Genomic DNA, 16,890 nt, shown 5'->3' with positions numbered 1-16,890 from the left:
GTTTTACACATTTTCGTTTCTCAACATTACCATGTATTTTCTGTAGTATTACTAGGTAAAACACATCTATTTACCAAGTAAATAAGATGAAAGTGTGCTGTAAAAGAAAGCGTGGCTTCTTACCAGTTTATTACTATGTAATTAAACCAAGACTGTTCAGTTTTACATATTTTTGCTTCTCAACATTACCATGTATTTTCTGTAGTATTACTAGGTAAAACACATCTATTTACCAAGTAAATAAGATGAAAGTGTGCTGTAAAAGAAAGCATGGCTTCTTTCTACAGTATTACCAGTTTATTACTATGTAATTAAACCAAGACAGTTCAGTTTTACATATTTTCGTTTCTCAAAATTACCATGTATTTTCTGTAGCATTACTAGGTAAAACACATCTATTTACCAAGTAAATAAGATGAAAGTGTGCTGTAAAAGAAAGTGTGGCCTCTTTCCACAGTATTACCAGTTTCTTACTATGTAATTAAACCAGTACTGTTCAGTTTTACATATTTTCCATTCTCAACATTACCATGTATTTTCTGTAGTGTTACCAGGTAAAACATGACTATTTTCCAAGTAAATAAGATGAAACTGTGCTGTAAAAGAAAGCGTGGCTTCTTTCCACAGTATTACCAGTTTATTACTATGTAATTAAACCAAGACACTTCAGTTTTACATATTTTCGTTTCTCAACATTACCATTTATTTTCTGTAGTGTTACCAGGTAAAACATGTCTATTTACCAAGTAAGTAAGACGAAAGTGTGCTGTAAAAGAAAGTGTGGCCTCTTTCCACAGTATTACCAGTTTCTTACTGTGTAATTGAACCAAGACTCTTCAGTTTTACATATTTTCCATTCTCAACATTATCATGTATTTTCTATAGTGTTACCAGGTAAAACATGACTATTTTCCAAGTAAATAAGATGAAACTGTGCTGTAAAAGAAAGTGTGGCTTCTTTCCATAGTATTACCAGTTTCTTACTGTGTAATTAAACCAAGACTTTTCAGTAACAATACACAAAAATCACAGTTCGATACGTACCTCGGTTTTGAGGTCTCGGTTCGGTTAATTTTCGGTACAGTAAGATAACCAAATGCAAAACATAAATTTGATTGTTGTTTATTAGGAATTTTTCTCAACCAAATGTACAGGTTTTGGTCAAATGTAATTATTTTACTCACCGACTAATGTTATGTTGTACATTGTCCCTGATACAAATAAACTTATTAAACCATTATACAAAATATAAAAAAAGAGAAAAGAATAGGCCTAAAGTGCTGCCTAATAAGTCAAATAAATTATTCTCAAATTAACAAAATACGGTATAAATAAGCCTTACAATGAATAAAATATTCACAAATAAACAAAATATATAAAACATGATTAAAAAAAAAATTCTCACACAACTTTTGCAACACAGCCAGAGAGAGAGAGACGGACAGACAAAGGGACAGGCAGACTGTGCCTAAAAGCAGGGGGGTCCTCAAGCCTCTGTTTTCTTGCTAGCGGTAGCATTAGCCACGACGCAAACGGGCTGCACATGTAGCTGCAGTCTGACTGTAAACACACACAACTTCTCACCCGTGCTCAGCGTTGTACCGAACCGAACGCCCCGTACCGAAACGGTTCAATACAAATACATGTAGTGGCGTCGCCTGGTCTGGGCATTCCTGGCTCTAGCCCCGAACATTTCTTATTCAGCCCCGGATGTTTTCTCAGACGGAGTTAAACAGAAAGTGAGATGGTAGTTTTGTAATTTCCCAGTCACAGTGAATGCAACACAGGCACGACGCCACGACCAATCAGAGAGAAGTGTTGTGGAAGCAGAGACTCCTCCTCCGTGTTTTATTGGCTAACAGCCAGGTAACCAAGGTAACTATTTGAATTGTAGCGACGACATCAGGCGTTTTTTTTTTCTCGGCACGAACCAGCGCGTCTGGTCGGATTGGGCCGTGACGGCCGTCCATGTTCGCTTGAGCCCAAAAGAACAACCAGGCAGCAGAGTACAAAAACAGAGGAACAGAGACAGCACAGCAACAGGTGTGTGTGTGCGTGTGTGCTACCTGCTGCAAAAGGTAGGCTAATAATATTCTATAATCATAGTTGGCTGAAAATCTTAGGACATGTGTAAAGCTCAAGCATGTGTTCTTGCCATTACAATGATAGGAACCGTTCTCAGTCAATAATAAATCTGTTTTTTATTTTATCTAAAGCAATGTTGTCCTTTATTTTCTCCTCAGAGTAGTCTACACCAGCATGCCTTCCTGCTTGTAGGAGGGGTGGGGACGGGGGCGGTGGCTCCTCTCTCTGTGTTTGTCTGTCTGCCTGTCCCTCTGTCTGTCCGTCTCTCTCTCTTTCTCTCTCTCTCTCTGGCCGTGTTGCGCACGGGCTCCAGCACCTGTGGATCTGCTGCAAATGTGCCAAGAGCATCGTCAGGCAGCCGTTGTGGCATTTGCCCACATTGCCCTATGTATGGTCGGTCCGTCAAAAGTTGTGTGAGAAGTTTTTTTTTTAAATCATGTTTTATATATTTTGTTTATTTGTGAATATTTAATTCATTGTAAGGCTTATTTTATATACCGTATTTTGTTAATTTGAGAATAATTTATTTAACTTATTAGGCAGCACTTTAGAACAGTAGGCCTAGGCCTATTCTTTTCTCTCTTCTTTAATATTTTGTATAATGGTTTAGTTTTGTTTAATAAGTTTATTTGTATCAGGGACAATGTACAACATAACATTAGTAGGTGAGTAAAATAATTACATTTGACTAAAACATTTGGTTTAGAAAAATTCCTAATAAACAATCAAATTTATGTTTTGCATTTGGTTCTCTTACTGTACCGAAAATGAACCGAACTGACATGGTAATCTTGAGAACGCAAAATATGTAAAACTGAACAGTCTTGGTTTAATTAAATAGTAATAAACTGGTAATACTGTGGAAAGAAGCCACGCTTTCTTTTACAGCACACTTTCATCTTATTTACTTGGTAAATACAGTGGGTACTAGTTTCATTTGGACGGTTTCACGCGAGATTCACGCGTGAGTCACGGGAGGCTCACGCGGATTTTTTGTGGAGGAGTAATTGTGTTTTCACCAGAAGCTGCAATGTGCCCAAACAACCGCCAGGTGGCATCTGTGAGCAGCAGATCGCCTCTATAAGACAGCAGCACGGAGCAGTGAACACGAATGGGGATGCAATATAATAATAATACAGTATAGTTTTTCAATGAGAAAAATGTAATGACGGCAGCTATACGTCTCACTCTCTTTTATCAATCCTCTTGTCAGCTCCAAACACACCCATCTGCACCGCGATTATGGACCACAGCCTGGTTTTCTACACAGCAGCTAATTAACTCAGTGGGCGATGCTGCCGGTGTGTTTTTAAAATGAGCCAACTACTGGCTACAGTAGTGTTCATTCCCCACCTTGTTTGACTGAGAGTGTAGCTGGATGATTTCTCATGAACGGGCAATAGCCTACCGTAAAACACCAAATAAGGGCCCGGGCGTTTATTTGCTTAAATCGCTCAAATCAACAGGCGTTTATTAGGGACCTGCGTTTATTAATAGTGTTCAACCTGGACCTCCTTCTGGGGAAAGAGGCTTCACTCTGTGGCGGCAGGCGGCGGTGGAATGATACGTGCGTTCCTCAAGGCATTACTACAGCCGGGGCGGACTTGTTCTCTGTCTCGCTGACCTCCGCGGTCCTGGCCCGCCTGCACAGGTATCAGGAGACTGAGACCCCCCATCATGTCGGTCCTCCGCCCTTACTGATCCGCAAGTTGCAAAAACCCTGCGGACGCCCAGTCTCTCCACTCCTCTCCCCACTTCAGCAGCTGTGTTGGCTCGCTCCACCGTTTTTTGATTGAATGAAGTAGGCCTATAACTAATAATAATGCAACGTATAGCCTAACTAAATACGCGTATGAGTAATCAGAGAACAGTAGGCTGTTTACGCTACTTTTAAAAGTCATTTAAAACGAGGAGCGAGCCGAGCCGACACTGTGCAGCCCAGGACAGGTGCTGAAGTGAGGATGAGAGGAGTGGACAGACCGGGCAGGAGCAACCAGCCCAGAGGCGATCACTGATGTAGCCTATATGTGCGGCTATCGTATGTGTGTGTGTTTGTGTAATGCAGGGGTGCTTTAAAAAAAAACACAGTTGTCTGGACAGTAGGCATTTTTCTCACAACCGACCTCAAAAGCGAGGGCAGGTCCGTCGAAGCATCATTCCGGGTGTTGTCTTTGTTGTTAATTTGTTGCCGCTCCACAGAGCGCACATGGCTACTTAATTATGCACGTGCTGACCATATATGGTTGTGCTGTGCTGAGTCATTCTGGGGGTGGAATATGAAGTGTGTTCATGTCCGCACCATTCTTGGGTCCGGTGTGATTTATCAATGGAATATTGCGGAGAGTTGTGTGTACGCACAGCTTGATCAGTGTTTCCCACAGAAAAAATAAATAAATAAATAGCCTAAATAAATGTGTCCACGTCTCACGTGTGTTTACGTGCGGTGCGCCCGCACGCGAGAGAGGCGGCAGGTTGAGAGGCTGACTGGCGGAGATGAGAGCTGGTGAAACGCATGGTTATTAAAAAAAACACCATCTCTGATCTCTGCCCGCACATATAGACACAGGTTCACATACACAGGGGCGCACGGCAAATGCAGCTGCAGCGCTATTAAACTAGAGCAACAGCAACTCTCATATTTAAATTGTGTATATTGATTTTATATATTTCACTGATTGCAATTAGGCTATAGAATGCTAGTGTGTGTTTTATTGAAAGCGAGGCTAGATGAAAATCGCTACAGTGGGGTTTATATGCAGCGGTCTGTAGGACCAGCTTAATAGACACATCAGCGACACATTCGCACCTTCATTTATCTCTGATCAATAGGTGTGCTTGTGGATACTTCAGCCCTGCCCCCCACAGAACTCCACACAGCTGTTCAGTCAGTTTAGAAAAACCGGTTCTTACAGATAGCTAGGCTACCTCTCCTCACACTTTTCATACAGTAAGCCGGAGGACAAAACTATAGGCTTCATTGTTTCGTTTCATTTCGTTAAGTGAAAATCATCTCTGAATTATGGCACTAAAAATAAAATAGGCCTATCTTTAAAAAAAAAGATCCTATGATATTTAGCCTAATTGCATTATTTTTATTCAAATGTGACTGAGACCTTTATCTACATAAACAGAGGGTAACATGAATAAATATCCTGTTTTGTATTTTTCTGGAAACTGTTACATTATGTAACGTGACCGCAGCACCCCCCCCCCCCCCCCTCCCGAATTGGGCATATTATGATAAATATAACTGTAGATGAAAACAATAATTGAAGAAAAAAATAAGCTATTGTCGGCCCGAGGTAGGCTATAAATGCCCAGAAATCGAATGTTTCATTTGTGTAAGTTGTAAGCTTCAGAAACCATCACACATGGAAAAGTCACGGACTGAGAGACCTGTAGTTTTAATGTAAACAAAGTCATTTACGTAAGAAAAACACAAACGTCTGTGTGAGACCATCTGGGTGGTTCTAGTGTTCACATTAGCCTAATGAAGAATGAAGAAAACACGTTACAAATGAACTATGACCGAATTGACAGCAGGAACAGTGTGCACTTATCTCAAGGAAATTTAAATCGAATGCAACTGGCTTCAGCCTCTTGGATGAGAGGTGAAACGTCTCCCTAGACAAATAACCAAGTCCAGTTGCATTCGATTTAAATTTCCTTGAGATAACTATGACCGGGAGTCCGGGACAAAGAGAATATTCACAGGCTTAGTGCATGTGCACACGCCGGCCGGAGTCAACTCGCAACAATGTAGCTTTCCCTCGATTAAAGTAGTTCTGTCATCTCCCACTTTGTACCGGATAAGAGACAGCACCCGACAGATATGCTAAATGTTTGGATGCAACAAAGTCACTGTTAACAAAATCAGCATCTAATCTGTCCCTTCAAGAGCAGCTGCTGACAGATGTGCATTATTGCTCCGCTCGTGAGTCCAGCAGCATCGGGTCCAGGCTGCTGGCACGGACGTAGCGGTCGTGGGCTGTGAGTGGATTGTTACATTCACCAGAACTTGCAGAACTCAAACTACTCAAACTTGGAGCCACCCAGCCCAAAAAATATGCAGGGGACCCCCAAAAGGCTGAGAACCACTGATCCTGTTGAACGTAGGCTACTGTAACCACTGTGAAACAATAAAAAAACAACAGTGATCTGATTGACCGGCGTAGCGGTCCCTCTCTCCATCCACTCTCTAGCTCTCTCGACCACAGCTGCATATTAAGTACCTATGGCCTATGAACAGCGCCACTCTCCATTGCAGCTACGTTGTGGTCAAACGTGGAATTATCCCAAAATCTTTTGAGCTGCATCTCAGTACGATGCTTCCACCTAGTGGCTACAGTGTGACCTACAATTTCACGCAACGCGTGAATCACGCGTTACGTGAGGGAAACGTCCAAATGAAACTAGTACCCACTGTAGATGTGTTTTTCCTAGTAATACTACAGAAAATACATGGTAATGTTGAGAGACGAAAATGTGTAAAACTGAACAGTCTTGGTTTAATTACATAGTAATAAACTGGTAATACTGTGGAAAGAAGCCACGCTTTCTTTTACAGCACAGTTTCATCTTATTTACTTGGTAAATAGATGTGTTTTACCTAGTAATGCTACAGAAAATACATGGTAAAGTTGAGAAACGAAAATATGTAAAACTGAACAGTCTTGGTTTAATTACATAGTAATAAACTGGCAAGAAGCCACGCTTTCTTTTACAGCACACTTTCATCTTATTTACTCGGTAAATAGATGTGTTTTACCTAGTAATACTACAGAAAATACATGGTAATGTTGAGAAACGAAAATATGTAAAACTGAACAGTCTTGGTTTAATTACATAGTAATAAACTGGTAATACTGTGGAAAGAAGCCACGCTTTCTTTTACAGCACAGTTTCATCTTATTTACTTGGTAAATAGATGTGTTTTACCTAGTAATACTACAGAAAATACATGGTAATGTTGTGAAACGAAAATGTGTAAAACTGAACAGTCTTGGTTTAATTACATAGTAATAAACTGGTAAGATGCCACGCTTTCTTTTACAGCACACTTTCATCTTATTTACTCGGTAAATAGATGTGTTTTTCCTAGTAATACTACAGAAAATACATGGTAATGTTGAGAAACGAAAATGTGTAAAACTGAACAGCCTTGGTTTAATTACATAGTAATAAACTGGTAATACTGTGGAAAGAAGCCACGCTTTCTTTTACAGCACAGTTTCATCTTATTTGCTTGGTAAATATACAGGTTTTACCTGGTAACACTACAGAAGGTTTAATTAACAAGAGGACCCTGATGGCATATTTGCCAGGTAAGTACTAATAAAATCAGGCATGATAAATGAATGAGCAAAGTTATTACCAGCCAAAACAGCTCAATAACTTAGTAACACGATGGACAGGTGAGATATTGGATTATACTACCAGGTAAATGGGATGTAATTTCTCTCCTTTTACATTGTAATTGCATTATTATTTTACTGTAGTTACCTTCATAATGACGGTAGTAATTACCCATTAATGCAGTGTTGTTCTTTAGTAATAGTTTAGATATTTCAAGGCAATTAGTTAGTATTTACTCTGTAGTTACCATCATTTTACCAGTGTTAGTTACCTTGTAATTTCTTTCTTTTACCTTGTAATTACACAGTAAATACACAGTAATTAGGGGACTGTAAAAGAAAGGGTTACCGACATGTTCACTACTCACAGCCAAATCTGGAATCTTTTCCTCATCACCTTCTACAGCCTGCGCAGACTCTTTCAATTCCTCCAAGCACTCCAGACGCTCCAACTCCTGCTCTGGACAAAGCTGACACCATGAGTCTTCAATTACACCGTCACGATCAATGGTATTCTGAACATTCTCTAATTCATCTGCCTCTATCTCAAACAAACTTCTATTTAAATCAACTACTGATTTAACAGAATGCACAGATCTATCAAAAAATGTTACTTGACCGGACGTATACACTTCCTTAAAGGTTTCATTTTTTAAAGGTGCATTTTCAATCCAAAACAAACAATGCACATGAGGTGAGCCACGTTGCTGAAACTCTACCCTATAGAAATAGTCCTTTATTTTGCCAATTGGATGTGTGGCGGATAGTGTTGCACCGATACCGATACTAGTATCGGTAGGGGGCCCGATACCGCACTAAAATGCTGGCATCGGTATCGACGAGTAAAACAAATGACGCACCGATGCCATTTACTGATATGAACGCTGCGCCTTGTGTCTTCTCTCGCCCGACACTCACTGCTGTGTGATCACACGTGTTCAGTGTATGCCAAGCCAAGTAAGGATGTAAACAATTCAATTAATTGCAGTTAATCCTTTTCAAGGAGTTTTTTGTGAAATGTAAACAAGCAAAGCCGACATAAAGTAGCGGGATCTCTATTTAAATGTGTGCGCACCGCACTGAGCAGCGCACTGAGCACACACAGGGGAGAGAGGAGGTGAGAAGAGACAACAACACTGTTACCTGCTGTATACTGGCCTCAGCCTGTACCATCGCTAAAACACAGAGACCAGTGTGTAACGAGTCAAAAAGCCGCCGTCACTGAGCTGCCAAACCGACGCCGGTCCGGTGTGTTTATCAAAGCTTGTTCGCCGTGCTCAGACACCGGTCGATTTGAGCTGCATTCAGGCTGCAGTGACGGCGGCTTTTTGACTCGTTACACACTGGTCTGTGGCCAGTAGCCTATACAGCAGGTAACAGTGTTGTCTCTTTTCACCTCCTCTCTCCGTGTGCAGTGCGCACACATGTAAATAGAGATCCCGCTATGTTATGTCGGCGCGGTCGCTACCGGAGCTTAATTAAAAAATAAAAAAAAAAGCGCTCGTTGCGGTGCAGCTGAGAGCAGCGGAGTTTCCTCTGCTGCAGCTGATCAGCTGACATGTGGTCAAGACAAAGCTACAGAGTAGACCTGTCACTGTCACAGGTGTCTCTCATCTCATCTCATCTCATTATTATAGGCAAGGCAAGGCAATTTTATTTGTATAGCCCGTTTTTACAAACAGTTTGTCTCAAAGGGCTTTACATGGCATCGTAACAACATCCTCTGTCCTTAGACCCTCACATCGACTGAGGAAAAACTCCATGGAAAACCCTTTTTACAGGGAAAAGTCGGAGAAACCTCAGGGTGAGCAACAGAGGAGGGATCCCTCACCCAGGACGGACAGACGTGCAATAGATGTTGTTACAGACAAGAAAACAGTTTACAGTTTGTCACAGAATTTGCGAAATATGGAAATGTTAGCAGGAGTTGATGAAGGCAGTCTCTGGTGAGGGGAGGGGGCGGGGGGGGGGGGGGGGGGGGGGGCAGGGAGAGCTGGCCAGCTCGATGGGAGGACTGGGTGGCAGACTGGTCCATGGGAAGGAAGGGGAGGCCGGTCTAACAGCAGGGGAAGGGGAAGGGGAGGGAGGGGGGCGATGCAGGCGGCGGCTGGTGCAGAGAGATGGAGCTCCGGTGGATCTGAGGAAACACAGAGAGAGTGCGAGACACCAAGGCCAAACTACAAAGTACAGCAGAAAATGACAGTTCAAAAATATACTGAGGAGAGGAGAGGAGAGGAGAGAAGAGGAGAGGAGAGAAGAGAAGAGAAGAGGAGGACTTCAACCTCAGCGCTCTGTCTTCAGACCTGTCCCTGAACATCACACATGGACAGCATGGAGTTGCCTGTGTGATTGGTTACTGAGTTTATTAATGTTTACATTAGGCTGCGTTCAACCAATCAGTTTATGCTACTGTTATTTATGTATATACAGTAATCATTAGTGTAGTGGCAGGAAAGACCATTTCATGTATCAAATCTATTGTGTTGGTCAAGTCAGAGGAAAAATGTTTGGGGTGTGTTTACTGTTCCTAAATGTAAAAATGCGTTACATTGGACCCTCAACATTATTTAAAGGTTAAATAACGTGTTACTTAAACATTTTTACCAGGTAGGCAATAAAAAAGTTCTACTGGATTATAGTATTAGAAGGAAAAAAGCTCTTATATATTTTTTTTTCCAAACTGTGTGGTATCGGAACGGTATCGGTATCGGCAGATACTGCACAGCCGGGAATCGGAATCGGTATCGGGGGCCAAAAAATGGTATCGGTGCAACACTAGTGGCGGACATCAAGACCTCTCTCAAAAAACAATGCCATCGGAAATCAAACATCCTGGCTGCTGTAACAGGATTTCGCCGTAGTAGGTCACACCTATCAGCCCACTCTAATTGCTCAACTGTCTCTGTTCTTCCTTCCTGTTTCAAAATACTACTAAGGAGATTCAGCCAGCGCAAATCAGCAGAAGAAAATGAACAAAACCATGTAGGAACACCAAGCTGACGGACACAAGCTAACAGGTCCCGCTGTGCTCCCTGCCAAAATGCAGGAGTACCTCTAATCGGTTTCAAGAAACGATAACCATCGTCAAACTGCAATAACTTATTTAAAGATTCTGTATCTTCCAAAATATTTACCTTGTCAAAGGTTTTACCTCCTTTACCTTTACGTAACGCAATGGAAACATTATTCTTGACTTGCTCGATCTCTGACATATATTGTGCAAAAAAGATATATTCTACATTTTGGGAAAACCTACCATCAGCATGTAGAATACGGTTATTAAAATAGCGTGACAATGTCAAACGATGTTGTCTACCACTATGATAAGTAAAACGCCCATGGGGGAACAACACAGGAAAACATTTAGCTTCATTAGCATGATCAGACAGCAGCCTAACAGGACTATTTCCCTCACCAGGGGCCACATTCAACACATCATCAAAATACTGGTCCAACACTTCCTGACCGACATCAACAGGCATCAAACAGGTATCCTGAAACATACAGTGCTGCTGTCTGTCATGAAGAAGCTCGTCTTGACCCTGCTCAGCAACATCAGCACCACCATCAACCTGCTGATCACCATCTGTCCCTGAAACATTGTCTTCCTCCCTACAAAATTCATTTACCCATGCATCATTGAACTCAACATCTTTATAATGGACATTATGCTGTTTTAAATATTGCAACGCCTGCCTTACACGCATTGTATCAACAAACTGATACTCATAATGCCCTTTATATGTCAATTTACGCTTTAATTTCACACGCAGCAATGACCCTTCCATATTGGAGCGGGGCAACAAATTACTCGTCTCCACTATGTTAGCAGGGACACATGTCACAGGACCATGTACACCATTTTGCCCCCCTTTAGGCAATGCCAACATCTTCATAAAAGGAATATGTAAGGCTACCAAATGCTGCTCTAAACTATTTAAACAGGCCAATTCTTGTGGAATAGCAGAGACCATCAAATTGTTCCCTGCATATTCTGGGGGAACCTCACCTTTACTAATCTTATAATGACATGTGTAACAAATCCATAATTGACCTCGAGGTGAATCCATCCACTGACATGGCATAATACAATTATCATTACATATGTGCAGATAGTGTTCATTAATACACTGCTCTGCAACGACAGATGTTGATGTCAATTGTTCCTTTTTACAATTTAACACCTGATGCCTGAACAACAAGCGGCTACAAACACTGCACACAAAGTCAGCTCCGTGTCTAACTTTATCTAAAAACTTATGCATTACAACATCAAATTGCTCTGCCAGTTTTTTATCCTGCTGTCTCTTTAATTTCACAGCAGCTAAAACACGCTGTTTGTGAACAGGATCTTCTTTGTACTTCCTAATGCTCTGACTTTTAATTTTCTCTTGGCAATTCTTATCAGACTTGTACCTCTGCTTACGCGATGAATCTTATCAGACTTGTACTTCAACAAGCTAATAGCTTTAACTTTAGCTTTAACTTTGTCGCGATGAATCTGATCAGACTTGTACTTCAACAAGCTAATAGCTTTAACTTTAGCTTTAACTTTGTCGCGATGAATCTGATCAGACTTGTACTTCAACAAGCTAATAGAATCCGTGTATCATTCGTTCATTCGTTTTTCAAAATAAAACCAAAAATAAGAAAACGAAAAAACAATTCCTTTTCTCAGTATTCGTTTCCTAAACTAAAATGAAAAAACGGATAACGACTCGTTTTTTTCAGTTTTCGATTTTATGCTCAAATGAATAATGGAAAAAACGGATAACGAGCGTTTCCCGTTTCATGTTTTATCCCATTTTGATCTGAAACAGTTCAATGAGCCGGAAGCGGAAGTGACCGTCTCTGTCTCTGTCTGTAGCCTACTGCGAGGGCGCGCAAAACAAAAATAATGGCAGGACTTGAGGATCATGCAGATATAATTGGACAGCTTTTTGAGGATGGTAAAACGCATGCCGAGATTTCTACCACGCTGCAGCAGTTCGGTGTTCAGAGGCGCTCGGAAATGTCGGTGAGAAGATTCTGTGCTCAACACCAACTCAGGCGTAAAAGACATGTGTCAGATGCAGAACTGGAAACTGCTGTCCTGTCATCAATAGATAAGGTAAGTGCTCGCATTTTAACACGTAGCGTACAAACTAAAACTATACGCTTTTCACATTAATTATATTTTTGGAAATAGTGTTTTGATCGTGATCGCCTATAGGCTACTGTTAGACAGTAGGTTCAAAAGCACATTGGGTGGCCACTGCCATTGACATCCCACTAGTCCGACAGCCTCTAATTGTCTAAATGGCAACACTTAGCCTAATTTGCTGTCAAACGTCTGATCATTCCTACAATTGTTGCCTCCTATGATCAGAATGACGGTATTTAAGTTATGTAGTCCCTGTCTACGTTATGTAGTCCCTGTCTACGTTATGTAGTCCCTGTCTACGCTCTGCTGCGTAATTACGCACAACCAAATGTATGCATTCCTCTATCAGCATGTTTTGAAGAAGCTGTTGAGTAACGCAATTCGGGGGTGAATGATAAATAATAACTAATAATATAATACATTTTATTTATAAGCGCTTTTACAAATGCTCAAAGACACTTTACACTTTAAAAATGATGTTGAATCCATCTTGGTGCAAAGTTTAGTTTTATAAATTAATAACAGAAAAAAAAATCCCCCACTTACTGTTCTAATTGGGACAAAAGTGCTACGAAATGTAGCCTATTGATTACTACACACTGGGCCTTTGTATTTCCAGGCGAGGATGAGTGCCCTCTTTTTGAAATAAAAACATGGTCACCCTATTAAACACACTGTGCCTAATTCCTGTGAATATATTTGACCTTGTCATGTGTGTAATTTGTAAAAGGTAGTTAGGCTATACCTATGTCAAGTTTCACAAAAGTCACGACAGTTTTGTCGACTTGTTGACTTTTAATGTAAACCTTAAATTAGTATTAAGTCTTAGTTACAAGGCTAGGCAAATTATTTAATTTAACCCTTTTTTGTCTTGACAGACAGGTCCAACTTATGGACGAAAGTTCATGACAGGATACTTGTCATCTGTGGGAGTTAAAGCAGGTGAAGCACGAGTGGGAAGGATTCTCAGAGAGGTTCACCAGCCATATAATGAGCTGCGCCGCCAGGTGAGTCACCTACATTAATTGTATTTGTGAGCAAAAAGATGATTTTTGAAATTAGTGACCTCATGAAAAGTTTAATTTAGACTTACAGTATATTATCAGTACATGCATGTATTAGGTTTGTGAATAATTAGAATATTTTAGCAGATTTAATGTTAATGCACTTTTCATGGATTGCATTGTAATTGTTTTAGGGAGCGCGTAATCTAAATCCAGTTCCTTACCATGCGGAATACATGGGCCACAAACTCCACCTTGATCAGAATGAGAAGCTGGGAATGTTTGGAGTGACACATGTCTTGGCTATTGATGGTTTCAGCAGCAAAATTGTTGCTGAATCCACAATGCCAGTGAAGAACAATCTTGTTATTTATGAGGAAGTTTACAGGCAAGTAGTCAAGGTTAAAAATCTGAATTTATCATATCCACATTCATGTATCCATATAATTTGCACAATTCTCTATTACAGGAAAGCAGTTGCCAACAGTGGAATGTGGGACCAAATCAGAGTCGATCATGGCAGGGAGTTTTATTTGACCCTGTACATGCAAGAGAAGCTGTCTCAACACAGACATAACATCAGTAGGCTTCCTTACATGCAGACAACTTCTTCAAGGGTAAATTTTGTCCTACTGATTACATATAAAGATAATAATTAAAATTTTATTTATTTATTTATGAAAGGGGGGCCATGCACAAATACATAAATCTCAAATGAGAGAAAATCATTTATGCCAGATTTAGCTATGATTAGCTATTTCGCTCCTTTACATCTGCAGTCCCTGGGCAGGTACAGTACAGATTTAAAAGCAAGGGCTTCACATGGCATCATAACAACATCCTCTGCCCTTAGACCCTCACATTGACTGAGGAAAAACTCCATAGGAAACCCTTTTAACAGGGAAAACCAGGAGAAACCTCAGGGTGAGCAACAGAGGAGGGATCCCTCACCCAGGACGGGCAGACGGGACAGAGATGTTGTTACAGACAAGAAAACAGTTTACAACAGAGAATGTGAGAAACATGGAAATGTTAACGACAGCTGAAGGAGGAAGCTTCTGGTAGGCAAGGGAGGCAGGGAGAGCAGACCAGCTTACAGTAATGGGAGGACTGGATGGCAGACTGGTTCATAGGAACAGGCCAGTTTAACAGCCGGGGAAAAGGGGGGGGGGGGGGCAGAGATGGAGCTCACAGAGAGAGTGAGAGACACCAAGGCCAAACTACAAAGTGCAACAGACAATTGACAGTTCAAAATGAGCTGAGAGGAGAAGAGAGGAGGAGAGGAGAGGAGAAGAGAGGAGGAGAGGAGAGGATGAGAGGAGAAGAGAGGAGGAGAGGAGAGGATGAGAGGAGAGGAGGAGAGGAGAGGAAAAGAGAGGAGGAGAGGAAAAGAGAGGAGGAGAGGAGAGGAAAAGAGAGGAGGAGAGGATGAGAGGAGAGGAGGAGAGGAGAGGATGAGAGGAGAAGAGAGGAGGAGAGGATGAGAGGAGAGGAGAAGAGGAGAGGATGAGAGGAGAGGATGAAATGAGAGGAGGAGAGAGGAGGAGAGGAGAAGAGAGGATGAGGAGAGAGGAGGAGAGGAGAGGATGAGAGGAGAAGAGAGGAGGAGAGGATGAGAGGAGGAGAGGAGAGGAAGAGAGAGGAGGAGAGGAGAGGAGAGGATGAAATGAGAGGAGGAGAAGAGAGGATGAGAGGAGGAGAGGAGAGGATGAGAGGAGAGGATGAGAGGAGAGGATGAGAGGAGAGGAGGAGAGGAGGGGAGGATGAAATGAGAGGAGGAGAGAGGGGGAGAGGAGAAGAGGAGAGGATGAAATGAGAGGAGGAGAGGAAAGGATGAGAGGAGAAGAGAGGAGGAGAAGAGAGGAGGAGAGGAGAGGAGAAGAGAGGAGGAGAGGAGAGGATGAGAGGAGGTCTGGACTGGACTTAAATGTAGTTAGAGTGTCTGTCTCTGACCCATGGAGAGAGCTGGTTCCACAGTGGAGGAGCACAAGGAGCCCGGTAACTGAAAGTACTGTAGTTAGTTGGTATGTTTAGAGTTGACATGTTTAGAGTTGACCTTTTGAAATTAAACAAAATATTTTCAGTGAAAATGATTTACAAACCTAAATAAAATAAAAAAATGTTGGCCCAGTGTGTAATATGCAGATAAAACCTGACAGCAGTGATAGTTAAATCAATGCCGTCTGCTACCTTTTCTGATTTTTGGATTGTTAAAGAAAGTTTTTTTTTGTGTTTAAACAGAACCTTCGAGTGGAGAGAATTTGGCCAGAGGTCAACAATCGGGTAAACTACCCCCTAAAACAGGCCATGGTTCGCCTGCTGGATCAGGAGTTACTCGATATGCAGGATAATACAACAAAATTTTGTGTCTCTAACCTGGCATGTCAAGTGAGTCAGATAGGACTTGGAAGAGTTGTGCAGTCTTGGAACGCCCACAGGATACCAGGTAAGGTGTGATAATATTTATACAGTATGAATGTAGTTTTAAAACTGACAAAATTTTAAAAACAAATCTTTACCAATTTTAGGCAGAGGGATACCAAACCAACTTGCAGCTGCTAGTTGTCCAGCAAGAATGCCCACAGAGCTGCTGCCCAATGCTGCTGAGGCAGCACACATGTACGAGGAGGAGTTGGGGTCCTCCCTGACTTGGGTATCTGCATTTGGCTCTGACCCATTTTCATCAGAGCAAGAACGATGTCATTCTGAGCAGCTGTTTGGAGAGAGGTTTCCAGACATGTCTCTTCTTTTTGAAACAGTGGTTAACAATGACTACAGCATGTTTCAGGAGGCATTGTTGTACCTGATAAGCATTACTCAAAGACATGCCAGATAAATAGGCCTATACTTGAGGTGGGGGTATGTCTAACGAGACATATGCATACTGTATATTTAGCCTACAGTATTTTTTGTAAGAAATTGGTTTTAGTAAGCTCAAGAAGAATTTTGTTCAGAACACATGCATATTTTTATTGTCAAGCAGAAAGAGTATAAAATTCTAATCTCTGTACAGACTGCCACAACATATAACATGTGACAGTACTAAGCTTTAACATTACATAATGAAATAAAATCCTTGAACTGGTCAAGATCTGATGTTATTTGTACAAAAACACAAATTTACAAAAAGTGCCAAACTTGTAACATTAGAACTCTAAGATAACACATTAGGCACTACATTACAAAAAATTCAAATCTCTGTACAGACTGCCACAACACATAACATGTGACAGTACTAAGCTTTAACATTACATAATTAAATAAAATCCTTGAACTGGTCAAGATATGTTATTTGTACAAAAAC

The 16,890-nt window shown here is 41.3% G+C and overlaps 2 protein-coding genes across 2 annotated transcripts in view; one reads left to right on the top strand and one right to left on the bottom strand.

Annotated features, from left to right (window-relative positions):
* The window catches only part of LOC146964489 (uncharacterized), a 36,547-nt gene extending 25,077 nt beyond the window's left edge, over positions 1–11,470 (bottom strand). Inside the window, exon 1 of the mRNA XM_085768126.1 lies at positions 10,214–11,470. Within this exon, the coding sequence (XP_085624252.1) occupies positions 10,214–11,413 (1,200 nt within the window). The 5' untranslated portion in view covers positions 11,414–11,470. The remainder of the gene's footprint in view (positions 1–10,213) is intronic.
* Positions 11,471–12,314: 844 nt separating this feature from the next.
* On the top strand, positions 12,315–16,708 carry LOC146964488 (uncharacterized). The gene is made up of 6 exons (XM_085767750.1): positions 12,315–12,549; positions 13,461–13,589; positions 13,781–13,974; positions 14,056–14,203; positions 15,828–16,032; positions 16,115–16,708. Exons 1-6 carry the CDS (start codon positions 12,337–12,339, stop codon positions 16,420–16,422), a joined length of 1,197 nt encoding a protein of 398 aa, XP_085623876.1. The 5' UTR covers positions 12,315–12,336; the 3' UTR covers positions 16,423–16,708.
* The last annotated feature ends 182 nt before the right edge of the window (positions 16,709–16,890 follow it).

The sequence above is a fragment of the Trachurus japonicus genome, chromosome 22 (genome assembly GCF_045865225.1).
Source record: "Trachurus japonicus isolate A0001 chromosome 22, Traja_1.0".
NCBI classification, from domain to species: domain Eukaryota; kingdom Metazoa; phylum Chordata; class Actinopteri; order Carangiformes; family Carangidae; genus Trachurus; species Trachurus japonicus.
The sequence above is the reverse complement of the archived record's forward strand: the minus strand, read 5'-3'. Positions and strand labels throughout refer to the sequence as shown.